Source organism: Erpetoichthys calabaricus, chromosome 10, assembly GCF_900747795.2.
Source record: "Erpetoichthys calabaricus chromosome 10, fErpCal1.3, whole genome shotgun sequence".
NCBI lineage: Eukaryota > Metazoa > Chordata > Cladistia > Polypteriformes > Polypteridae > Erpetoichthys > Erpetoichthys calabaricus.
In genome coordinates, this window is record NC_041403.2 from 63,935,439 (window position 1) to 63,963,110 (window position 27,672).

The 27,672-nt window shown below is 37.9% G+C and overlaps 2 protein-coding genes across 3 annotated transcripts in view; one reads left to right on the forward strand and one right to left on the reverse strand.

Annotated features, from left to right (window-relative positions):
• On the forward strand, nt 1-17,075 carry ankrd45 (ankyrin repeat domain 45). Of its 2 annotated transcripts, XM_028811329.2 has the most exons (6): nt 1-41; nt 220-488; nt 1,513-1,680; nt 15,816-15,910; nt 16,207-16,342; nt 16,946-17,075. In XM_028811329.2, the coding sequence occupies exons 2-6, from the start codon at nt 251-253 to the stop codon at nt 16,984-16,986; spliced, it is 678 nt and encodes a 225-aa protein (XP_028667162.1). In that variant the 5' UTR covers nt 1-41; nt 220-250; the 3' UTR covers nt 16,987-17,075. The 2 variants fall into 2 exon arrangements, with proteins under 2 accessions (XP_028667162.1, XP_051789159.1); XM_051933199.1 differs by lacking the exon at nt 1-41 and having other exon boundaries at nt 52-488.
• The window catches only part of LOC114659089 (quinone oxidoreductase-like protein 2), a 27,676-nt gene continuing 15,294 nt past the window's right edge, over nt 15,291-27,672 (reverse strand). The window contains exons 8-10 of the mRNA XM_028811327.2: nt 20,918-21,099; nt 17,251-17,479; nt 15,291-17,168 (exon numbers count right to left, since the gene is read on the reverse strand). Of these exons, the coding sequence (XP_028667160.1) occupies nt 17,100-17,168; nt 17,251-17,479; nt 20,918-21,099 (480 nt within the window). The 3' untranslated portion in view covers nt 15,291-17,099. The remainder of the gene's footprint in view (nt 17,169-17,250; nt 17,480-20,917; nt 21,100-27,672) is intronic.

The window sequence follows — 27,672 nt, forward strand, 5'->3', positions numbered from 1 at the left end:
GTGAATGTAAATAGCTCATTGAACGCTAACTCGTGATATCGGTGAGTGATAGATTAGAAAGATTGCAAGACAGATTGTAGAAATCGGGCATGTACCTGTTGTCTTATTTGCAGTGTTTGAACAGTCCATGTATATATCGTATATAAAACACGCCTCGAATACGTCGAATAACGAAGAAATTTTATTGCAGTTATAACTGATGTTTATTACTTTTTTCAGTGTAGGATTCTGCTGTTCTTCTCCAAAACCAATGGACAGTATTGAAACAAATAAAGTCCTTTCTTGCGCTCTGTCGGGAGACATCGAAGGACTTATGAACTTATACAGTGATGCAGAAGATCCAGATCACGTACATTTCAATGAGATGTTGGAAGTGAAGGATACGATGGGCAGAAGCATATTGTCCCAAGCCTGCATGTTAGGCAGATATGAAGTGGTCAGGGAATTGGTGAAGTGTGGAGCCAATGTAAACGAAAAGACCGAGAGAGGTAAATCAATGAATAAGTAAAACAAGCAAATAAATACAATACACACCTTCGTGAGGATATTTTTTTTAACGTATGTGTATTTGTTTATTTAACGTTTTCAACTTAGAATGGACGATCCAGATCTTTGCAGGTTTCTTTATGCCTTTATTATGAATAGCGCATGCAAGTCAGAATGTTACTGTACTCTGTACACGTGACAATACTGGATCAATGAATCTATGGATCAATCTGTATGCAAAAACGGACCCTACCTCTATATATTATCGTGAATTCACACCCAGATATTTACATAATTAAGTCATGTATGCAGATTCAGAAAATGAAAGGATGGTTGCACTCTGTGTCTATGTTAAGCTTTATTTTTTATTTGTTCTTCCCAAGCGGAATTAGTAAAGACTGCTGTGCAGAAAATGTACAATGAATTCATTGTAATTCTGGCACAGTAGTTAAAGGCTGTAGTAGTAATGCTTAAGAACAGCTTCAGTGCAGCTTCTTAAAGCTTGCTTTCATTTACTAATTAAAAAGTCCCGTGGTAAACAAAGTACATTAAGGATTAAAGATTATGGTAGCAACACTGAGCTGTCACAGCCTTTAATAAATGTTAATACTTTGATGCAACAGATGAAGCAGTGCGAAGTGAGAGGATTTTTTTTAAAGAAAACAGTTTCTCATAGTAGGATTTCCAGTTAAATTAAAGAATGTGCCTTAATTTAAAAACTATCTGTTTGTCATTTTTTAAACAGTTTCTTTAGCCTAAAGTGCAATGGGAAACTACTGAACACTTCAAGACAGTTTTAGGGAAGGTTTTGCACTCTATATAATAATAATAATAATAATAATTAATAATAATAAATTTTATATCAACAAAAAAAATCACCATAGTACAGCTTTTAATAAATTAAACTTTTTTGTTGTTTTTATAATGCTTCCAAAAAGGTATATTTTTTAATGGAATATTAAGCATATTACAGTGACTTAATGGTTGTCTTAATGTTTTATTTCCCCTTGATCCTCTTCTTCTCAGGTTATTCTCCATTGCACTATGCTGCCATCTGGGGTCAGATGGAAACTGTGAAAACACTCCTTGATCTTGGAGCCAATATTTTAGCCATCAGCTTCAATAATGAGAAGGCCAGAGATGCTGCCCTCCGATACTCAAAGATGGAGTGTGCTAATTACCTAGAATTAGAAGGTAAGAGGAAATTTTTAATTGAGTAATTCTAACATGATATTTATGGTAACATTCTGAAAACCCTTAAAAATCTGTCCTGCTTGGGCTTAATTTCTAGAAAATATATGGGGTACTATATTTCTCAAACCAAGGAACCTATCCTGAGAATTCTTTTTGTTTTTAGTAAAGAACAGTTTTATACTTACTCTAATGGATTCATTAAGGTTTCCAGGAAAGAAAGAATTCTGTCAGTTTATACCAAGACTTCTTCTTTTCGGTCAGCCCCACCAGTCAAAGGTTGCAGATGCTTTGATCCAAGTTTGTGTGATGGAGAAAATATCTACTGCGTCTTTTTGGACCCGAGTCCTGATAGGCAGCTCTTCAAATTCACAATATATCATTGTCACAATGCAGTACCAAATATTCACTTAACTCAGCTACCAATATCCAAAAGAAGTGCAACAGAATTTTTTTGTGTGTCATCTAGAACATGTACAATATTGTAAAGACCAGCATGATCTGGAACAAAATCTGTGGAAGACACTGTTCATGAATTGAACTGTACCAAAGTTATTATCTAAAGGTATCAGACTTCAAAAGGCTGTGGGAAACAGCACGCTTCTTGTGATTTGCTTTGAAAAAAGAAAAACCATAATAGAGTATAAAGGAAGGTCTAATCATTCCTTCATCATGTCTCATTAATGAAGTAATCAATTAGAATCGCTCATTAAAGACTTTTTCTCCTGTTCTGCTTCACTTCCTGCCAGTTCTCCAAGGAGGTGTCCCAACCCAGATGCAATATAGTTAATAATAACAAGAACAATAATAATAATCTGCGGTGGGTTGGCACCCTGCCCGGGATTGGTTCCTGCCTTGTGCCCTGTGTTGGCTGGGATTGGCTCCAGCAGACCCCCGTGACCCTGTGTTCGGATTCAGCGGGTTGGAAAATGGATGGATGGATAATAATAATGTACACCACCAGTAAACGTTTTTGCACCACCATGAACAATTGGAAACCTGACAGTTATAGTTAGAGAATCAGTGGTTTAAATTTCTTTCACTGTCTTTAAACATGTGGAATCAGTCATTCTGCATGTAATGTAATCATTAGTAGACTTTTAAAAAGAAAATAGCCTTTATTAATTTCTTCTGTCTCCATGACACTAAGCTGTATAAGTAGATTAGAAAACGGAGAAAATATGGAAGGATATTTACTGTATAAAGAGAATGTAAGAAAAAGCCTTTAAAGTATCACAATAAGGTTATTTTAAATAATGCTAAGGGGCTTTGCCCCCTGCTCGCTTTGCTTGCCAACCCCCCCTGCCAACCCCCCTGCCTGCCTGCCTGCTCATGTATGTGGATTTCACTTTCACCAAACAACAAAACTTTTAATTCTCATGGATACGCCTCTTCATTGGGAAGAAACACTACTTTTCCCTGATGGCAACATGAATTAGACGATCTACAAGTCTCCGACTTAAAGTTTAAAGCCAGACAATATCTACATACTTCTGTCATATCACCTATGCCCATATATTCAATCTCTATTAGCTTTTACCATTTCATCAATATCGCATTGAATTTTGATTCCGTGTTTGGAATTACATCGTGACAATGCAACTTATAACTGCTCATGAGTGAATATTGTTTCTTTCTCTCTACACAAACTGTGTCTGACAATAGCATTCACACAAATGAGAAATGATTGAGCCGTGTGCGTGGTTGTAAATGTTTTAGATGTGGGCAGGACTTTTCCAAATCTCTTTGCATAAAGTCTTGTCTTGCGGGGCTTGAAATTTTCTCTCACGGGATTTCACTTTCACCAAACAACAAATCTTTTAATTCTCGCGGATACGCCTCTTCATTGGGAAGAATCACTACTTTTCCCTGATGGCAACACGAATTAGATGATCTACAAGTCTCCGAATTAAAGTTTAAATCCAAACAATATATTCAGTCTCTTTTTGCTGTTCCATTATTTCACTGCGTAATAATTTACGTTTGTTTGCGCTAATGAGATCTTTACTATCATTTTTCGGACACTTTCGAATTTTCGTACTTCCATTATCTCTAACCTACTCTGTATGTGTATCGCGCCAATGTTTTTGAGTTCTTTACGATGTACTACTTTGTCATCTACTCTTTGTTTTTTATTTCCGGCCCCGGGTGTAGTTAAATATCTTGGCACAAAGTCTCATCTCGCGGGACCTAAAAGTCTCTCTCTGAGAAAGTCACGTTTCGTCTCTCCTGAATTTCCCATTGGGATTAATAAAGTATCTATCTATCTATCTATCTATCTATCTATCTATCTATCTATCTATCTATCTATCTATCTATCTATCTATCTATCTATCTATCTATCTATCTATCTATCTATCTTCCCAAGATTTTTTTATTATAATAGAGATACATTTTATATGTCATACAAGTGTCTTTAGTTACTTTTGTTTGTTGTTGCTATGATTGTTCATGGCAATTATAGTTCTTGTCTGTGATCACATTTTTATTGATAAATATGAAAAAAGAATATAGTAAAAGGAAATGGAAAATACATTATTTTTCTGCTCTGTAAAAACAATTCACTCCCTAACCAGTGCCCACCCAATCCTCACTACCCCACTCCAACTGAGACGGCTGACTAAAGAGAAGTAAAGAGTTAGCAGGTAACACACACACACACACCTTGCAGGAGTGCATGGTAGAATGAGGAAAAAAAAAAGACCAAAAAAAAGGTGGACAGGAGAAACTGTGTCATGGAGTAACCTGTAGCCAGCTCTTTACTAACTGAACAGTAAAAATCTAGCGGTGAACAGTAAAGGTGGAAGAGCTGTTGATCTGAGATGTAAAATGAAGACTTCCACATTACAGAAGAGATAAGGACTGGAAATTTCCAGTGAGGGGCTAAAAGCAACTAAGCTTCAATGGTGGAAGTCATTTAAAAGCCTCTGCAGGAAGAGAGAAAGGACAGTGAGGAAAGAGAAGAAAATTCTAAGCGAAAAGAACTTGAGACCAATGAATGGGGAAACAAAAGAATTGTGAAGAGGAATTCAGCCACATAGTTCCACAGATGGAGGAAATTCCCAGAACATGTGGAGCAAGGTGCAAGAAACTTTAAGAGGGCCAAGATGACATTGGGGATCTAGTTCTAGTTCCATTAGATGACATCTCTGGGGTGTAAGGTACAGTCTTGGACAAATTTACTGTGTGTGCAGGTGATTAGGATTTTTGGAACAATTTTAAAGAAATAGAAAGATGGTTTGCCAGCATAGTGCAGAGGATGGGGAAAATGTCTGTTAGCCAATTAGAGATGATTTGGGGAGTTTTGAGAGAAACTTTGCAGAAGATGGAGTAGAGATCAGATGCCGGTTTGGATTTATGAGAAAGGGTTGAAGCAAATGAGTACAGGAGACAAACTGTAATAACATAAGAAAGGAGGGCTCAACATGTTCTAAGCACAGACCTCAACTGTAAATACAAAAAGTAGGATGAGGAAGAGATAGCATGCTTACATCAAAGAAAAGGAACGTGTCTAGTCCTGACTCATTAAATATATCTCATAGCACAGATATACCAGACTGATGCCAAAGGGGGAGGAAATTGGATATTTAGGGCAGAATTAGGAAATAAAGGAGTGTGGAAGTGCCATCTTGGCAGCAGATCCATCAATGTTTCAACTCGTCTCCGCCTCCTAATTCCTTTATCTCCCCACCCCCCATTCTTTATCATTCCACTATTTTTAATTCTATTAACATTCCGTCTTTTTTAACATATAGTGTATGCTATCTTGCTATACTTTTCTGAATTGTCCCATCACTATCCTGTTTGGTTTCTTAAGACAACGTCTTGCAAATGTTTCTGTTTCCTTATTCATTTTTCTGTCTCTGTTTTTCTTTTTCTTTCTTTCTGGCCTTGTTAAATTACTGGGGAAGCTTTAAGTTAAATGTCCATGATTTCAGTGTATTCTGATTTACCTACTTCAGACTAATAGCATGTTTTCATTTTAGTTTTTCTCTTTTTCATTTAATACTACTCTAGATGTCTGGTTTATTAGAAAATGGTTTAATTTTCATTTTTAAAGTCAGATATAGTATTCCTGCAGATTGATTTAAAATAGTAAGGATTGACGTAGACTGAATAGAGGCAAAGTGGACCAAGTCTTTCACTCTAACAATAGTAACAATTGCAATAAAAAAAGAGGAGCTGAAATTTTTGTTTCAAAAAGCAATCCATTTCATAGCTATGGAGAAACTATTGGATCATTAGAACAATCTGGTCGAGAACAGGTCGTTCAGCCCAACAGATCTCACCAGTCCTGTCCGCTTAATTCTTCTAAGAAAAACATTAAGTCGAGTTTTAAAAATCCCTAAAGTCCTACTGTCTACCATGCTACTTGGTAGCTTATTCCAAGTGTCTATGGTTCTTGGTGTAAAGAAAAATGTCCTAATGTTTGTGCAAAATTTGCCATTAAAAAGTTTCCAAATATTTCCTTGTGTTCTTGATAAACTCATTTTAAAGCAACAGTCTCAATCCACTGTACTAATTCCCTTCATAATTTTAAACACTTCAATCATGTCACCTCTTAATCTCCTTTTGCTTAAACTGAAAAGGCTCAGCTCTTTTAATTTTCCTTCATAATTCATCCTCTGTAGCCCTGGAATCAGCCTAGTTGCTCTTCTCTGGGCCTTTTATAGTGCTGCTTTGTCCATTTGGTAGCCCGGAGAACAAAACTGCACACCGTACTCAAGATGAGGCCTCACCAGTGCATTATAAAGGTTTAGCAGAACCTCCTGGGACTTGTACTCCACACACCGTGCTATATAACTTGACATTCTGTTAGCCTTATTGATTTCTGAACAGTCTGGAAGTTGATAGTGTGGAGTCTACTACGACACGTAAATCCTTCTCATAAGGTGTACTCTCGATTTTCAGACCTCCTATTGTGTATTCTTACCTAACATTTTTACTTCCTGTGTGTAATACTTTACATTTATTGATATTAAATTTCATCTGCCACAAATCTGCACAAGCCTGTATGCTGTCCAAGTCCTAATGTAATGATTTAACAGATTCCAAATTATCTGCCAATCCACCTATCTTGTTATCATCTGCAAACTTAACCAGTTTGTTACTTATAGTCCTATCCAAATCATTTATATATATTAAAAATAGCAGCAGCAGCTGATCAGGAAGAGCATTGTATTATGCTGGTGGTGAAACCAGAAGAAATTAAACCAGTCCTTGCTAATATATAGAGTATGTACCAAATGTGGATAGTAAAACATTAAAAACAGAGGTTTTTGCTCTAATTTCCAATATGAGATGGTTGCATCATCTATCCTTACTTGGTAGCCAGGACCTTGGGGGTTGTTTTAGATTCCGGTTCCTCATTAGAGCTTCATGTTAAGAATCTTATCAGATCGGCTTTTTTTCAGCTGAAGAACATCTTATGAATCAGACCTTCACCCACTGATCATGCCGCTGAAATAATTATTCATATTTTTGTCACCTCTTGGCTTAATTATTGTAATGCTCTGCTCCTTGGAGCTTCAGGCAATGTGCTAAATAGATTACAACATGTACAGGATTTTGCAGCCAGAATTTTTACACATGCTAAACCTTGGAAACATATAACCTCTGATTTCCTTCCACTGGCTGCCTGTTGAATATCAAATCTCTTATTAAGATTCTTTTGTTAACATATAAAGCTCTTCATGGCAATGTTTAAATCTATATTCCAAACATGTGACAATACTACACATCCTGTCCTAATTTAAGGTAATCCAATACAGTATTGAATTTTCTTGTTGCACACACTAACTGCAAGTCACTGGTGATCAAGCTTTTAGTACTGCAGCGCCCAGATTATGGAATGCTCTGCCACTTTATCTTACACAGTCTTCCTCAACTGCTGCTTTTAATACCAATCTAAAGACATATTTAAAAAAAAACAGTATTATTATAACCCTATAAATGCAGGAAATTTTAATTGTCATAACCTGTCAGGTCCAAAGAGATTTTCCACCCATGTCTGAGAGAATATTCCCTTTTTTTGACAGTGCATGAATCAATTGATGCTTTATTGATAATAATTTACAGCACCCTCCCCCATCCCCCCCCCCCCCCCCCCCCCCCTTTATTTTGCAGCTATGGTGACATTGTTATCTTAGATCAGGCATCTCAAACTCCGGTCCTGGAGGGCCGCAATGGCTGCAGGTTTTCATTGCAACCCTTTTCTTAATTAATGACCTGTTTTTGCTGCTAGTTCATTTCTTTTGAATTCATTTTAATTGACTTGTTTTTTAAAATTTGTTTACCAGAATTTCTTCATTGTTCCTCTGAATTGCTTCATTTCTTTCCTTAAACAGAAATGAAATGTGAAGTGAGTGAGCCAACAGAATAGAAACCAAGTCAAGACCTCAAAGTCCAACCAATTTCTTTCCAATCAGTTGCTTAATTAGGCACAGAGTCTTGTTGTTAATGAAACCCGTTCTTTAATTCGATGGCTTGTTGCTGCTCTCATTGTGCAATAGCCTACATTTTCAAAATTGTTGAGTTTTCTTGACTTTTCTAAGAGCACTGTTAAAATGTTTTGGGGACCTGAGCAAATCAACATTCCTGAGACCTCCACCCATTTTATTTTCAGATATTGTATGATGGTCACAGTTTGCTGGTCATGTTTTGGTTCATTTTGTAGCTCATTATTGTTTGGCTGCTATTTAAGGAAAATGATACAATTACTGGGTCTGTGTCTTCAAGAGGAAGTCAATTAAAATTAATTCAAAAGAAGTTAATCAGCAGCATGAAAAGAATGAATGAAAACCTGCAACCCTCCAGGACTTGAGTTTGAGATCCCTGTCTTAGATCGTGTTCCTCTTATTCCAAAAAAAACTATCACTCTTCTCAGCCCATTATTATTAGATGACAATTTTTTTTCAAATTAATTTCTGCATGAGTTGACAATTACTTATAGATCAAGGTCTCTTTAGAGATACCTGTGGATATATTATGGGAGACGGTTATAAAACATCTGAGGGGATAAATCATTTCATATATCTCACATAAAAATAAACTGTGAACAAGAAGAGCACCAGACCTGAGATTTGTAAGACAGATCAAGCTTATGCAGGATCACCTAAAGCTGTGCTCTACAAAAGCACACAATTAAAAGCAGTATTTAATCCTTTGCTTCCCATGGGCTCACCACCTATGGGAGGGGCCAAGGAGGTCGGGTGCAGTGTGAGTTGGGTGGTGGCCAAAGGCGGGGACCTTGGCGGTCCGATCCTCGGCTACAGAAGCTGGCTCTTGGGACGTGGAATGTCACCTCTCTGAAGGGGAAGGAGACTGAGCTTGTGCGCGAGGTCGAGAGGATCCGGCTAGATATAGTCGGGCTCACCTCGACGCACAGCTTGAACTCTGGAACCAATGTCCTTGAGAGGGGCTGGACTCTCTACCACTCTGGAGTTGCCCCTGGTGAGAGGCGCCGAGCGGGTGTGGGCATACTTATTGCCCCCCGACTTGGAGCCTGTACATTGGGGTTTACCCCGGTGGACGAGAGGGTAGCCTCCCTCCGCCTTCAGGTGGGGGGATGGGTCCTAACTGTTGTTTGTGCGTATGTGCCAAACAGCAATTTGGAGTACCCACCCTTTTTGGAGTCCCTGGAGGGGGTGCTAGAGGGCATACCTTCTGGAGACTCCCTCGTTCTGCTGGGAGACTTCAATGCTCACGTGGGCAATGACAATGAGACCTGGAAGGGCGTGATTGGGAGGAATGGCCCCCCCGATCTGAACCCGAGTGGTGTTTTGTTATTGGACTTCTGTGCTCGTCACGGATTGTCCATAACGAACACCATGTTCAAGCATAGGGGTGTTCATATGTGCACTTGACACCAGGACACCCTAGGCCTCAGTTCGATGATCGACTTTGTGGTCGTGTCGTTGGACCTGCGGCCACATGTCTTGGACACTCGGGTGAAGAGAGGGGCAGAGCTGTCAACTGATCACCACCTGGTGGTCAGTTGGTTTCGATGGTGGGGGAGGATGATGGTCAGGCCTGGTAGGCCCAAACATGTTGTGAGGGTCTGCTGGGAACGTCTGGCAGAGTCCCCTGTCAGAAGTAGCTTCAACTCCCACCTCCGGCAGAACTTTGACCACATCCCGAGGGAGGTGGGGGACATTGAGACCGAATGGGCCATGTTCCGTGCCTCTATTGTTGAGGCGGCTGACCGGAGCTGTGGCTGTAAGGTGGTCGGTGCCTGTCATGGCGGCAATCCCCGAACCCGTTGGTGGACACTGGCAGTGAGGGATGCCGTCAAGCTGAAGAAGGAGTCCTACAGGACCTTTTTGTCCTGTGGGACTCTGGAGGCAGCTGATAGGTACCGGCAGGCTAAGCGGAATGCGGCTTTGGTGGTTGCTGAGGCAAAAACTCGAGCGTGGGAGGAGTTTGGGGAGGCCATGGAGAATGACTTTCGGACGGCTTCGAGGAGGTTCTGGTCCACCATCCGGCGTCTCAGGAAGGGGAAGCAGTGCAGTGTCAACACTGTATATGGTGGGGATGGTGCGCTGCTGACCTCGACTCGGGACATTGTGGGTCAGTGGGGGGAGTACTTCGAAGACCTCCTCAATCCCACTAACATGCCTTCCAATGAGGAAGCAGAGCCTGGGGACTCGGAGGTGGGCTCCCCCATCTCTGGGACTGAGGTCACCGAGGTGGTCAAAAAACTCCTTGGTGGCAGGGCCCCGGGGGTGGATGAGATACGCCCGGAGTTCCTCAAGGCTCTGGATGTTGTAGGACTGTCTTGGTTGACACGCCTCTGCAACATCGCATGGACATCAGGGACAGTGCCTCTGGATTGGCAGACTTGGGTGGTGGAACCCATTTCCAGTGAGAGCTGGACTCCGTCAGGGCTGCCCTTTGTCACCGATTCTGTTCATAACTTTTATGGACAGAATTTCTAGGTGCAGCCAGGGCGTTGAGGGGGTCCGGTTTGGTGGACTCAGGATTGGGTCACTGCTTTTTGCAAAGGATGTTGTCCTGTTTGCTTCATCAGGTCGTGATCTTCAGTTCTCTCTGGATCAGTTCGCAGCTGAGTGTGAAGCGGCTGGGATGGGAATCAACACCTCCAAATCCAAGACCATGGTCCTCAGCCGAAAAAGGGTGGAATGCCCTCTCAGGGTTGGGAGCGAAATCCTGCCCCAAGTGGAGGAGTTCAAGTATCTCAGGATCTTGTTCACGAGTGAGGGAAGAATAGAGCCGGAGATCGACAGGCGGATCGGTGCAGCATCCACAGTGATGCGGGCTCTGCATTGGTCTGTCGTGGTGAAAAAGGAGCTGAGCTACAAGGAAAAGCTCTCAATTTACCAGTCGATCTACGTTCCTACCCTCACCTATGGTCATGAGCTATGGGTAGTGAAAGAACGAGATCGGGAATACAAGCGGCTGAAATGAGTTTCCTCCGTAGGGTGTCTGGGCTTTCCCTTAAAGATAGGGTGAGAAGCTCAGTCATCCGGGAGGGGCTTACAGTAGAGCCGCTGCTCCTCCGCATCGAGAGGAGTCAGATGAGGTGGCTCGGGCATCTGATCAGGATGCCTCCAGAACGCCTCCCTGGTGAGGTGTTCCGGGCACGTCTAACTGGGAGGAGGCCCCGGGGAAGACCCAGGACACGCTGGAGGGACTATGTCTCTCGGCTGGCCTGGGAACGCCTTGGGATTCTCCCGGAAGAGCTAGAAGAAGTGGCCGGGGAGAGGGAAGTCTGGGCATCTCTGCTCAAGCTGCTGCCCCCGCGACCCGATCTCGGATAAGCGGAAGAGGATGGATGGATGGATGGACAGATTTAATCCTTTGACCACAAGAGAAACACAGCAACTAATTTTTAAGACACATCTTACCGTGAATATGGAAAAAAAGCTAATAAGATTTTAGTTCAATAAACAGGAACTTCAGAACACAATTATTGAGATTAACAATGCAAGTTGGGTGTAAGGTTAGCTATAACAAACATATTAGGGGAAAATCAAAAAATAATGGCAATTTGAAAAATATGCAGTAACTGCAACAGAGTACCTCAAAGATGCCCAACGCTGCACTCTGCTGTTAGTCTAGTTGAAGCCAAGATCAAATGGACATGGATGCTCCATTGCAGGATTGCACCAATGTTGAATAACTTGCCGTAGTGAGACTTCTTTGGGCAGAGTGAAACCTGCTGAAATTCACTAAAGAATGTTGGCTGCTTGGGTACCCACCTGCACAAGTCATCATAAACTATGGCATGTGCAGATCCATATATAATATCCAAATGTGGCCATCATAATCCATCGGTCATCTGATGACAGCATTAACCATGTCGATGTGGACTTGTGTGTGCGATGTTGATGGTCAACCAGATTGAACTTCACTGGTTACATTTGTTCTTCCTGCTTTAAACCTTTCTCCCCGTTCATAAATGTTTCATCGAGTCATACTGTTTTCACTTCCATACTGTGCTAACATCCTTTAGAAAAGTGTTGTTTGTCTACCTACAGAATAGTTCACTAAAAAATTAAAGTTTAAAAGCTATTTTACTACTTGTAATAAATGTCTACGGGTTAGAAGAGTCCTCGTTTTTTTCAGAATATTGTAGAAACACGCTTGGCACCGAATGTCATCATCAACCTATAGTACCTTTAAAGCTAATCTGATCAGCAGTGTAACACCATGCAAATTACACAGGTTAATAGATTAAATATACACCAATACAATCGATTTGAAATGTATAAAGCTGTTTGAAAAGCAGTATTTTTTTTAACACAGTGACAGTTTTGGTTTATTGTGTTATGGTTTTTGTTTCTGGTAAGCATTATTATCATAATCATATATACCAGTGGTTCTCAAACTCGATCCTGGGGACCCACTGTGGCTGCAGGTTTTTGTTCCAACCAACTTCCGTTTTTCATTGGACTCTTAGCCTAATTAAGTGAGTCATTATTTCCCAGTTTCTGTGTTTTGGAGTCAAAGTAGAAATTGCAAGCTGAAGTTTGGTAGATTTTTATTAAAATATAATACAGTAAGCAGCTATATAGGGAAGTTGTGGCTATATGGGGAATATGTCATTTTTTTAACATCATTAACAGTATTTTCAACCTAATTGTCACTCTGCTTTTCCAGGTGTTCTGGTTATTTAATTGATTCTTTACTAATTAGTGAGTCTGACACTGAAGTCGTTGCTGCTTTCATCATCCCGGGTGTCCACTGTGCTGGTTGTTAATTGTTACTATCCATCCATTTTCCAACCCGCTGAATCCGAACACAGGGTCACGGGGGTCTGCTGGAGCCAATCCCAGCCAACACAGGGCACAAGGAAGGAACCAATCCCGGGCAGGGTGCCAACCCACCGCAGGTTAATTGTTACTATTAGGGTTAAATGAAGAAGGGAGCAAACTACAAAGGAAAAGGGGAAAATAATAGGAAAACAACAAAAGAGAGTTAAGCATTTATAGCTTTACAAAAAAATATAGAAATATTTCTAAATGTCTTATAATGTAAATGTAAAAACCATACTGTTGTGTTTTTCTGAATGCAGAATAATGAGAAGAGTAAAAAAAACAGCTAATTAAATGAGATCAGTTGTTATCGATTATTATCACTAATTGTGAATCTGGTTAGAACAAAAACCTGCAGCCACAGTGGGTCCCCAAGATTGAGTTTGGGAATCACTGATATACAGTATACCATTGCCTTCACTGTCCCCCAAACACGTGTTAGTCTTTTGAAATCTAATGGTAGCCTTGATTTTAGACTGTTTCCACAAACGTTTTCTGTGGGTGAATTTCATTTGTGGCAGGAGGAGATTTTCCTTCAGTGTAGCATCAAACAAGGAGGACTGTATTGGCTTGGGATGGATTTCAGCGTACAGTTTATAAAGAATATAATCATCATGGACTATCTAATATATTTTACTATGTGCACATACTGAATTTATTCAGACATTTTCAATTCAATAACCTAAAACAAATACGCCTGAAAATCAATACTAAAAAAAATACCAACATTAATATAACAGCGACACATGAAATAGTGGATACCAAGATTATTCAGGATATTTCCATTTACACAAAGTCTTTAAAGTCATTTTTAAAATCAGGTTTGTGACGTTTGCTTTTGTAAGATTTCAGTCTGCAGTAGCACAGAGAGGAGATATCAGCTTGTTAATAACATTTATTGAAGAGTAATATGTAATGAACTAGTTAAATTCAAATTTCAGAACCAACTGATGCTTTATTTCTCCAAATATTTCCCTCCTGTTTTACATTTGTTTCAATATTAAGGCTACATTTGTGAAACCAAACTTTCAATTGAAGATGAATCAATTTTTTCTTGGGGAACAGCCTTTGTTTTGTTGTTTTCAAGGCGCCTCGTATAAGTGACCACACTTTATTGCTTGTGCCAGTGTACACCGAGCTGGGCTGACCTTATGTGCTTTCACTACATTTGTCAAATTTTAAGCATTATATTAATGAATATTACGTTGTCTTTAAAAGTCCAACTAACAACATAAATTTAGAGTTTGCTGATTCCTGTTCTGTCAGCCCTGCTGACCGCATGTCTCTTAGATTATGTGTTTCTGTTACGCATTAAATGTCAGAGGTTTCACTTCTACTTTAGTTACGTTGTAGGCCAATGTCTGGTTAATAAGGAAGTTTTGAAACAATAAATATATTTTTTTGGAATGAACATCTGGAGCAGCTCATTTTGTCACCTTTGTAGACCAGCCACAGGTACAGAGATTGTCATTTAGTTTGAACCTTACCTCGATTGTTACTTCCTATAACTGTAGCTGGCACTGCTCATGTAGAGTCTCCTCCACTTTTCCTTCCATATCCCAAAGACATGCAGGTTAGATTATCTGATGAACCCTGTATGAGTAAGCATGAATGAATATGAGTGTGGCACCCCATCCAATTTTGGTTTCAGCCAAGCACCCAATGTACTTGGGACAGGCACACACTTATTATGACTTCGAACTGAATGAGATGGGTCCCTTTCTCCAAACATGCATGAATCTTGCATTAATTATGAATTAAATCTATAAAAATATAAAAATGGCAATAACTAAAGCCTTTTTGGTGCCTGGAAAGTACACCAGGGTTTTTAGGCTTTATAAATTTAAATCATGTAGAATGTTTAAATAATTGGAATGATTTCCAAAATCCCTTACTGAAATTGAACTCCTAATTTTTACCATTAATCTATTTGTTGTGATTTAATCCTACGTTAAAATAATAAAAGTTTCTATAACAATTGGGACAGGTAAGTGAGATGCATGCTTTGCATTGTAAATTCAAAGTCAATTTCAGACTGGAGATACAACGATTAACATGAGGGTAAAGCAGGGAACGATACCAGGAGCTGGACTGGGAAGAACATCCAGGCCACATGTATCCCTTCCCCAAGCACAGGGGCATACGATCTGGAGGCAATGGTGCTCTAAGATTCCCTAATATCTTGATGGGTCTTTAAATGGTTTGGTTACCTAGTGTAAGCCTAACCTTCTGTCGTCCTCTAGTTCTCACACCTAAAACAGCATCGACTCTTCAGTGAAACCCTTAGATTTAAATCATGTTTAAAGCAGTATGTGCACATGATAAGCCTAGGTCAAGTTAATGTAAAAAAATGTTTTCCCTTTATTTATTTATGCAAATGGAAGAAATACAATACAAGAAATTACACAAGTGCATACTAAGTAAAATAAAACATACAAAACAATGTTCAGGTTTGGTCCTGGAGGGCTGCAGGTTTTTGTTTCTTAATTAGAAACCAATCCTTACCAATAATGGGACTTTTATGTAACTTTCTGGCTTGTCAATGCTTTCATTCTGCCCCATCAGGTTATTCTTATGTAATTATATCTTTCTTTTCAAAGAAAATCGTCCAAATGATAGTGGACCAATGCAGATCCCCAATTCTCAGTCTTTCACTTCTTCTACTTCCATTTCTTTCTTATTATTATGTTAAAACAGATAACTCATAATCAATATAAACAGGTGTAAAGGGGGCCAAACTGCATGCTGCTACTAATAAATAATTATATTTTTTCTTTGAATATCACCCTGTATGCAGGTCTGCCCCCCCCCCCCCCAAGATTCTGCACATTCAGATTAAAAACTGAATTTCCTGTTTTTCAGAAGCACGGCAAGCTTTAGCAAGATACATTGCAAATGTGAGGTCCATTATTGCAGATCCAGAAAAAGTTCAAGGAAAACTCAACAAAGATGATAAGGTACTGCTACAAAGATTTTTTAAGAATGTCTCTATAAATCCATATTTGATACAAAAAACTGCATTATAATTTTCCATACTATATTTTTTATTTAGGAACTCTAGCAATGGATTAAATCAAACAAGTGTTCAAATAAACAAACAGAATGACTGAAAAACGAACAAAGTTGAACATCTGGTTTTAAAATATTACACATATACTGTACATTTAACAAACTAACTCTGAAATCCTTCATAAATCTTTGATTTGAAAAGTTTTGTATGTAAAACATATTGCTTGCCTTTGTTTTATTATAGAATACTACTCTAAATTTATGCCTTTCAAAATCTGACTGGATGCAGAATGCCAAAAATCCTACAGTCCAAGATTTTTTAGAACAAAAAAAGCAGTTAGAAGACGCACTAATTCCTGTTTTTACCAAACTTACTGCAGGTGAGTAATTACCATAAAAAAATTATTTTTGCCTTCTATTATATTTAACAAAATATTTTCTTGTAAGACAAAATCTTCTATTTAATGTGAAAGAAATAGAAAAGAGTATTACAATTTGAAAAATATTACTACTATTCTAATCAAATTTCTGTAACAGTCATGATAAATTGTTACATTTTCATACGTTATTAGTTTATTGGATTAGCTATATATAAGGACAATAAAAATTACATGGACAGATATGTGTTTTTATCACACAAGACATTAAGAAAACAATTATGTAACTACTTTTAACTAAACAGCAGAGTTTCACAAAATATAACTTGTTATCATCTGAATTACTAAAATTAAGGAGTCACTTCAGGTTTTTAAATGTCAGCTGCTTTTCTGTCCTCTGTGTCATCTATCAAATATTACAATGAACTATATCACGATAATTTTGGCTTTAATTATTTTATATTCAAAGATACAGCTCAAATTATATATTGTCATTAAGCTGTAGTTTGATTTTTAGCACAAAGAACTACTTCTCTTCATGCTTTTAAATATTCTGATAACATTCAGGAAAAGCTTCAAAATACATTTTCTGCTTTTTCCCCATAGAAAAAAAATCAGCCAGAGGAGAGAAGCCATCGAAAAGCTGAAGTTGCTTGAAGTGGTATAACAAATCTGAAGCATCATTTTAATGAAAATCTGCATATGTTCTGGGACAGAACTCTTCAAGCAAGCCAGGAAGACTGAATGCACCTTTCATCTGCTATCTCATGGACACGATGACCTTGCCTATTGATTTTCTTTGTGCTACATGTAGAAAAGCTTCATTCACCTGTCAATAAATTTATTATTATTTCAATTAAAATATTAGAAAGGGTTATTTTCGCCCAATCTGCTTTAGACAGACGTTTTACCTGATGAATTTTGTAGACAGCTCCAATGTGGGGTCTGATTTTACCCTCCTTGCAAAGCTGAATAGCTGTAAAAATGGACTTGGAAAATAAACCAAAATCCTCATTTCTGTAACGTCCCCAATATACACCCATTGCTGAAATATTTTTCAAAAGCAGAAGATTAGCTGGAATTGAGGGTATGGCTCCACCAGCAAATCCAACTACCACAATTCTGCCTTCCCAGCTTAAACTGCCAAGACAAAAATAAAACAAATTAATACAAACTTCATCAACAGCTGAAAATACTTGGAAGAAAAATAGAGTACGGTATGTTTGAAAATGCTTTATTCATGATAAAGGCGGGCAATCTTATTGCAGGGGAACACCTATTCTCGATAAATTAATGTTTCTTAAAACATATATACAGTATTTATATATATGTTATACATTTATATTCTATAAAATTGCTGTAATGTATTGAAAGGGCTGGTCTTAAAAGACTAATGTAATGGTAGGCTCTTCATTTCTTTTGGCTATTTGACCTTTCATACTTTTTCATAGAATATGTCTCCCCACAACTGAAACTACAATGCAGAATCTGAACAAGCAGAAGAGAGACTGTTAATCATAAACAGTACCAAAGAGATTTTACTGCACATACTGTATAGTGGGAGACCCAGCAGGCACAGAATTAGGCTAAAGCCATGACAAATACGAAAATGGGAGACAACACTGGCACTAACAGAGGCCCTATGCCCTATGTGTGAATGCACAGCACCCCGTAAAGGATACATGCAGGGTTACCAAGATTTATGAGAGATGGTCAAGGAGGGAACACCTGAAGCAGCAACACCTTCTAACCACCAGAAGGTGCTCAAATCCACTGGGAAATACATGGTTTACTGCTGTCCCTCCGTAAGAGAAGGTAGTGTGGTGTCTGCTATGGAGAGCCTTCTCTGTAAAAATAAGGCTCATGGGTGCTGAAACACTCTACACCATTAAAGGAAGTTTTAACCTGGAATGATAAAATTCTAGAGTGAAAGTGTAGAATGAAAAAAAGGAAAATCTCAAAACAATCAGTAAAAACAAATGAAGTAAATCATGTCTGATTTACCCCACAAACAATGTCACAAAGGTGGCCCAGTGGCGCAGTGGTAGCGCTGCTGTCTCGCAGTAAGGAGACCTGGGTTTGCTTCCCGGGTCCTCCCCGCGTGGAGTTTGCATGTTCTCCCCATGTCTGTGTGGGTTCCCTCCAGGTGCTCTGGTTTCAAAGACATGCAGGTTAGGTGCATTGGCGATCCTAAAATTGTCCCTAGTGTGTTCTTGGTGTGTTTGTGTGCCCTGTGTTGGGCTGTTGCCCTGCCCGGGGTTTGTTCCTGCCTTGCGACCTGTGATGGCTGGGATTGGTTCCAGCAGACCCCCGTGACCCTGTGTTAGGATGTAGCGGGTTGGACAATGACTGACTGACAATGTCACATACAATTTTTAACAAAAGATTTTACCCTAAATCATAAAGTATTCAAATTAAATCAGTCCACATTATTGAAAAAAAAAAACAATCAAAAATAAAATAACTGAAATAAAGAAAAAAAATCAAAATCTGCTAATACTACAATAAATATAAAATGAATCATTAATGGGAATGTTCAGCTATGGCTAATGTACTTACCTATTTTTTTAAAAATGCCAGACATCCACCGTTATCAGATGATCACAGAAAACAAACAATTCGAATGGCCTGTTTTTGCCAAAAAATTTTCAATGTTCTAATGTGTTTAACAGAGAAACTTTTTTTTTCTCTCAAAATAAAAACAATACTTTACACATGACAATGTGTACCAAGTATTTTTATTTTTTTAATATAATAGCATGCCAGTCTGCATGTAATGCAATCTGCTAGAAAGTCACTAGGTGGTGATGTCCCATTCTGCATGTTATCGGATTCATACGTGGTAACTTAAGGGGTTAATGCAGGTTATCTTTCCAATACCGCAAATTGCTTATTCTGTGTAGCTGAATCACCATATAAGATTTTCATTGCACTTTATCTCTAGCTTTCAGAGAGGTCTGCTTATCTCCTCCTCTACTTTACGACACACAATGACTGAAATCATAATGAAAACATCTTGTGTGGGAACCACTTTTGTATTTTCAGTAGGCTATGTAGAAATGTGCAGATGGCTACTGTAATCATTGGGCCATCACACGAGGGCAGATGTGGATTAAGCATGGAGGATTAAGAGTGATGACAGAATAACAACAATGATAACAATTATGGGGGTAGCCTAAATAATTAAAGGCATCAACCTTTGGACCCTATATTTAAGCAAGACTCACCTGAAAATACATGCAGTGCTGGGTTAAAATAGTGAAAACCTGACTGTTTAAAAATAATACATTAAAACAAACAATTGTACTGAATACTGGTTCTAAGAAGAAATACAAGCGCAACAAAATGTCTTTAACAATGAATCTCAGAAACATTTGCATTTTTTTGAAACAAAATAACAGGCTGTATTGCTGCTGTTTTTTAAGAAATTACTGGATTAAATATTTAGAAGCTGTAGCTCATTTTTAGTAAAATAAGCAAGATGGAGAAAAATCCCCCCACCTGATTGTATATGCCCCTATTATTAGGTCATATAACATTACGCGACTCTTCCAGTGATTTTCAATTGCAGATATCATTTACAATCTTACAAGCAGAATCTTACAAAGTCAGAGGCAGCTGCAACATGTGCTGGGACCACCAGTTGTGTAGTCTAACATACCCATTAATTAGTCCAAGCACGTTTGATTTTCACTTAAGCTGTAAGACCAGGCTTGTGTGGTGTGAGTGTTGACTCCCAATGAGTGCTCACCCAGAAGTACAAAACATACAATGCAGATACAAGGAGTAAGGAATGCAGGTGTTCTGGACCTGACAAACAAAAGATGTTTTGTTTTTGTATGCACCATGACAGAATTTAAAAAAAAAAAAAAAAGGAAAAAAGAAAGCCAGAAATTGCATCTGGACTTATAATAACTGTAAAGCCTTTACCAGGCAGCATTTTATTGGCTGTCATAAGAAAGCGAGCTTGCGACACTTTGGAAATGTGAACTGTGCTGGAAAGTCGTCATGCAGTCATGTACTTTGTCGAGCCCTGCTACTTCTAGGCATGTAATCTGATGTTCTCTGACAACGACACCAACAACTGCAGTCCTCAACATTGATATCTCCTATATCTAGAAGTTATTTAATGTCATGTGACATCAGCTTTACTCCGTTTACTCTATATATACTTAATACTGTACACTAGCCATGCTGCCTGTTGAAGACAGATAATAGAATAAATTTAAAAATGTGATATTTCTTGCCCTACACTGCCTTTAAAAGCCTCTGTATCCTCGTGTGTCTGAACCTATCTTGACTGGCGCTACCTATGCCGAATGCATTCCCATAAATCCTACTTCTCAGACTGTCATTTTCAGACACCCTACTTGCCTACTATCCACTCTTATACTTCACATCTTTGAAGGTTTCTCTCAGCATGCCTACTATACCTTTACTCCTCCTTGTATGTCTCACTTTCACACTTTATTTTACGATCGGATCACCAAAGTAAAGCTGACCAATCAGATTTCTGTGAGGGACTGGTTACACAGACCTTAGTGTTTGATTACATAGCAGATTATTAAAAAATATTACCTGCTGAGAGAATCTTTGAAGATCTCTCCACCAACTGCATCGAATACCACATTGACTCCCTGTGAATTGGTCAGTTTTTTCAACTCATCTTTTAAGTTACTGCTGGAATAATTGATACTGGAAGATGCTCCCTTATGGACTGCTATCTTGCACTTCTCATCACTTCCTGCTGCAGCAATCACCTTAAAATGTAAAAGCAACACTTACTTGTTTTTGTTTATTGGTTTATTTGCAATTACCATGGAAGTGTGATGCAGATCTTTGTAGTCAAGTGAACAATCATCAAGTAAACATTATTTTAAATAGCACATTGCAAAATAACAATGTAAGAAAATTTAAATACATGATGGTAACAGCTTTAAACAATGTTAAACAGTATAAATGGAACAGTCCATTCAAATTTCAAAAATTATATTTTTAGATGGTAGAAGATCTGTATGAACACAATGTAAGTATGATTTCTGGTCTGGTTAACTCTCATTTCAATGTTTTGTTGACTGTTTATGTGCTTGATAATTTTAGAACCAGAGATTAGCAACCCATGTTAGCACTGTAAACAGAATGAGATCTTTACAAAGCACCTACAAATTCAAGTCATTCAGTAACAAAAGCCCATGAATAATTTGTATGTGTGAATAATGTATATTTATAATTTTAAAATTCCAATGAGGTCTTCTGTTGAAAGAGAACATATGTGACTAAATGGACACGATTTTCTTAACAATGAGAACTGTATGTCGGAGACACTACTCTGTACATGTGACAATAAATATAAATCTAAACCAAAGGTCTTCATTTGCAAGCGTCAGTAAATTGTATCCTCTGCAGTAGGGACATTCCACTTCTAACTGAATCATTTTTCAGCCTTCACAAGTACAACACCAAATGCCAGTTCTTTTTTTCATACAGCATAGTAACATTTTAATTTCTACAAACAAAGCACCCTTGGATTTTTATTGTAACAAGTTCAATGCATGCATGGAATAACATTCAGTTGTGTTTGGGGATTTAGTTAACTGATTTGAAAGTTCGAGCATTTATATTTTTCTATGTCAGCAAACAGTCAGTTGTCACACTTGTGTTTAGTAAACATTTCTGTATCAAAGATTCATTTACAAAAATAAAACATGATTTTTAACAGTACTTTACAATGTCACATACTTAAAAACATACCCTATACAACTTGTGGTGTCTGAATAGCTTTCACAGACAGTAGATTCCAATTCAGGTGATGTAAAAATGGCACCTATTGATGTCCTGCTGTTAGTTGTTCTTTGTGGAGGGTCTTTGAGTGGCTGACTGTTTTTCAAAATTCTTAAACATAAAAGTCTTCAAATATGTACCCAACGGGGGTTTAAAATGTCTGTTGAAGTCTCAAGGTAAAACTGCTAGCTGCTTCAGACCACGGTGAAGAGAAGGTCAAAGTATTACTGAACCATTAAAATGAGTAGAAAATGCAGCTGTGCTGTTGTTTTAAGTGTAACCTAAATAATTATATAATTCCTTTCCTCCTACATTTATTTCTGGATATGTGATTTTTAATTTTTTATTTATTTCTTTTACATTGGTTAACTTATAATTAACTTGACTCAAGTAGCAAGAGAAATGCGCTAGTGTAGTAGAGGTGCTGCTTCTCCTCTCCTGACAACTGACTCAAGTTGTATTTGGAATACATTTTTGCATCAAAAGCCATTGTTGGACGAGTAAAAAAGAAGAATATGCAAAATTGCCAAGTAAAACCTACAAAATATACAATATATAGTAACCACTCTCAAGGTTAGTTTTAAAACAACAAACCTATCTGTAATTGAAATTACCCAGGATGTACTACACAAGATAGACTATGTCATGTTTAAGCCTGGGTTCTCCTTCTGACCATGTTTAAATTCCTTTTGATGTCTTTTAGACAATGTTGTTAATGTGTATTCTTTATATAAGTATGTATGTTTTATTAATAGTTTGGTTTCTATGCGTGGGTCATTGTTCTTTCTTGTGAGTGATTTCCCAAGAATAGGGAACACTTGTCAATTTCCAATGAGGGACTGTTCCCAGCCCTATAAAAGCTCATGGGATTTGCAGTCCTTCTGTCGTACATTGCATGCACTGGCATTGGGGAGTTCTCCTCTTATTGTTTATACTTTTTCTTTGGAGTTTTTTGGCTTTTTAACATTTTTGCTCTACCTAAGGATTTTGATTTCTGTTAAACAGATTGGGATTTGGTTATTGTGGATTACCTTTTTAGGCAAAAACTTTTAATCTTGTGTGGCTGTTTTGAGATTTTGTTCTACAGTATATATATCTTTTTGGTAAGAAATCTTAATTTTTTTCAAGGTTCTTTGTAGGACTTATCTCTACTCCAGTCAGAGTTACTTGACCGACATGCTTTGTACTTTTTGGAACTATTTGCTGTTTTTTTGTATTTAACATTTATCTCCATTTGAAGTAGTGAGGCCGTATGCCTCCTATATTCCTGGGTTAGGCTTTCCTTGGGTGACATCTGTTGTATGGGTCTCTTAGAAGCCTCACCCCTTTGCTATTCTGCGTATCCAGATTCACAACAGATGAGTTTGCAAATTCATCAAAGACATTTAATGGGAATTTGTGAAAATTTCCAAAATGTGTACAGTACACTTTACTGGAGATATTGAAACAAAAATTAAACTTTCCTGACAAATTTCCTTAAGGAATAATTTTGCCAAATTTGAACAAAATTGGTCTGCTGGGAGCTGAGTTGTTTCTGCAGACAGAAAGACATGGCAACCACAGTAGGTGCTTTTGCATTACGCACCTAAAAAAGTCAACAAATATTTCACATCAAGTTGCAAAGTAAAGAACATCTTATGTGGTGAATTATGTACCTATCAATAAAATAATCACAAGCTTCCTATATGTTTTGTGAAGTTGGAAATTTTTCCTCTATAATCTTTCAAATAATTCAGCATGGTGTAGTTATTTATGACTGATACTTGTTGTACATCACATGGAAATTATGTTCTTCTGTATGCATTCCTGTAGTAATTACATTCAGAACGATAAAAACATGTTCTTGATGCTTCTTGTTTAACTATTTTTTTCTTCAACCAAATTACAGACTTATCATTTTTTGTGTTAGGGAACCATGTAGTAAGGGAATTTGTCTCTTTTGTATACACTTGCATAATTATCTTTTGTTCAGTTAAGTGGTTTAGATAAGGTGGTATTTATGGCTTTAAACTAACATCACCACCATGGATAAATGATAGGAAATAACACTTCAGCACTCCCCCTTCACTTCAGCCTTGAAACACAAAAAATGACAAACATACACACACATTTCTGCTAAAATGTTAAAGATGCTGAGATTCAGTCGTCCTTGAAATACAGCTCTACCATTTACTCCTGTACTTCTACATGTTTGAAAGTTTCTGATCTTTTTTTCTTCTGCAACGTTGGAAATAGCTTTCTTGAATATTCGAAGGAATGAGATTTACACTTCTCAAAGAGGTGAGCTATAAGTGGGGCTGTGCACTGTAAACAGCAGTAAGCAACACCTGTGTGTGCATTCAGTGTCAGTCAAGTAAATTACTTACCTTTTAATTGGTCTTTTTTAAACCAAGACACTAAACTGGTTAGGAATTTCAATTAGAAATATACTTTAAAGCTCCCATACTAACATATTTCATATATATATATATATATATATATATATATATATATATATATATATATATATATATATATATATATAAAATTAATGACTACTGTACATGCAAAATTATAAAATATGGAATATATATATTTATAGCTCTGGTAAATATAGTTTAAATATATACTACATGGCCCTCTCATCGCAAGATAGGGGCAGTCTCATGGTAACATTCTTGAAAACAGCTCAGCCAAGAAAGACAAAAATTATTAAAATAAGCAATTTATTAAATAAATAGTTTTCAAAATGAGAAGGATTATCCTATGTAATACCCAAAAATATTCATCAAAAACAATATACATTCCAATTTCTCTGGACTCACCACCTAGAACTGATGTCTCCATGTAATTGGTACTGTGGCATATCCACCTGCCCACGTCAAACTACCAAAAATACGTACACTCTCTCATCTGTCTCACTCACTGCTCAAACTTGCTGTAAGCTCAGTGTGAATTTAGGGTTGTGGAAGATTTAAACCACACCTGTGAACAGTTTTAAAACTCCTTGTTTCCATTTTTGCACATTTTATTAGTTTTGACAATTTTATAATAGCTTTTTGTTGTGATGGTAATGTTATTGAAACACTATCCTATTGTTCTGTGTGTTTTCTGTGTGGCCACACTCATGTTATCGATGGTTACTAAACACTGCCGCTACCATGTATTAGGGCTTCATTCCTATGTCCTGCTGTCATCATTTTTTATGATGGTGGCACTCTGTTTCAGATATCCATGTATTAGATTAAAGAAATAAAATTCTCCACATGAAGAGCTATGCAAAAAATTTTAGACAAAGGACAAAGTACTTTTATTGAACTGTGAATTTTTGGATAACCTTTTTGGTTTTAGTAATCATTTTTTTCAAGTATTTCATTGGGCTTTTTAACCCCTGCCCATTAAAATCATAACAGTATCCACAGACTATTTTGGACTATTCTTTGCATCTCCCCTTTAGAGAGTTTCTATTTGTAAGTCTTTCTTTTACAGTCTGCAGGTTCCTCTGCCACCAATTTTTTTTTTCTTCACACCCTCATACGCCTTTATCGTAAGAGCATCCCTTATCTATGATGGAGCGTTTGATCAGAAGAAAATATGAAGCTGGTTTTAAATTAAACGTCGTTGAAGTAGCGAAAGAAATTGGTAACTGTGCTGCAGCATCAAAATTCGATGCATCTGAGAAACTGATGCGAGATTGGAGGAGGCAAGGAAATGTAAAAAAAAAAAAAAAAAAATGTTAAGTGTCATGTTTTTGAACGGCGTATAAGTCGGGGTCTTATTTTATGATCAATTTCATATGTGAGTGTATACGGTAATTGCCTTATAATTCATAAAAGCTTTACAGTGAATAATGTACCGAGTGTGTAGATGCTATACATTTAAATTTGACTATACCAAGTGAGAGGTCAAGGAGCTGGTGACAGTGAGAATATGTGCATGACCCATTCACCCCTTTCATAATGGATGGGAGAGTCTAGAAAAATAAAATTAAAGATAAAATGGCTAAGAGATGGAATAGGGAAGGGTCTAATTAAGAAATAAGAAAAAACAAAGCATTAAAACTAAAGATCAAATCATGCAAAAATATGCAAAAACTAATTTGAAAATATGTATTCATTCCCAACTTAAGATGTTTTGCAGTAGTAAGCCACCATCCTATATAGGTTGGATGTGATCACACGATATGTGAAATGACCAGGAACGCACACAGCAACCATAAATAATATGGCTGCAGTCATGCAGAGATTGTGATAAAATGGTAGAGACCATCCAAAAAATAGAGCACAAAATGCAATTTCCAGAATAATGATATAAAAATAATCACAAAAACAATTATAAATTGTTCAAAGATTATCTAGACTATATACAGTAATCCCTCCTCGATCGCGGAGGTTGCATTCCAGAACCCCCCACGAAAGGTGAAAATCCGCGAAGTAGAAACCATATGTTTATATGGTTATTTTTATATTGTCATGTTTGGGTCACAGATTTTCACAGAAACACAGGAGGTTGTACAGAGACAGGAACTTTATTCAAACACTGCAAACAAACATTTGCCTCTTTTTCAAAAGTTTAAACTGTGCTCCATGACAAGACAGAGATGAGAGTTCCGTCTCACAATTAAAAGAATGCGAATATATCTTCCTCTTCAAAGCAGTGCGCGTCAAGAGCAGAGAATGTCAGAGAGAGAGAGAAAAGCAAACAAATCAATAGGGCTGCTTGGCTTTTAAGTATGCAAAGCAACACTGCACAAAGCAGTTGCAAGGAAGGCAGCAGCTCACACCCCCTCCGTCAGGAGCAGAGAATGTCAGACAGAGAGAGAGAGAGAGAGAGACAGATAAAAACAAACAATTAAAAATCAATACGTGCCCTTCGAGCTTTTAAGTATGAGAAGCACCGTGCGGGAAGCATGTCGCTTCACGAAGCAGCTGCACAGAAGGGAGCAACGTGAAGGTAATCTTTCAGCATTTTTAGACGAGCGTCCGTATCGTCTAGGTGTGCGAACAGCCCCCCTGCTCACACCCCCTACGTCAGGAGCAGAGAATGTCAGAGCAAGAGAGAGAGAGAAAAGTAAAAATCAATATGTGCTGTTTGATCTTTTAAGTATGCGAAGCACCGTGCAGGAAGCATATCGCTTGATAAAGCAGCCATATGTAAGCCCAGCAAAGAAGAGAGCAATGTGAAGGTAATCTTTCAGCGTTTTTTGAGGAGCGTCGGTATCCTCTAGGGGTGCGAAGAGCCCCCGTGCTCACAATATATTTGAGGAGTTTTATTTAATAGGTAATACGCGCTCTGGTTGGGTAGCTTCTCAGCCATCTGCCAATAGCGTCCCTTGTATGAAATCAACTGGGCAAACCAACTGAGGAAGCATGTACCAGAAATTAAAAGACCCATTGTCCGCAGAAATCCGCAAACCAGCAAAAAATCCGCGATATATATTTAAATATGCTTACATATAAAATCCGCGATAGAGTGAAGCCGCGAAAGTCTAAGCGCGATATATCGAGGGATTACTGTACCAGAAAAAATCTCTAAACCAGTATAAAACTTGGCTTTGAGTTTTAGATTTGGCT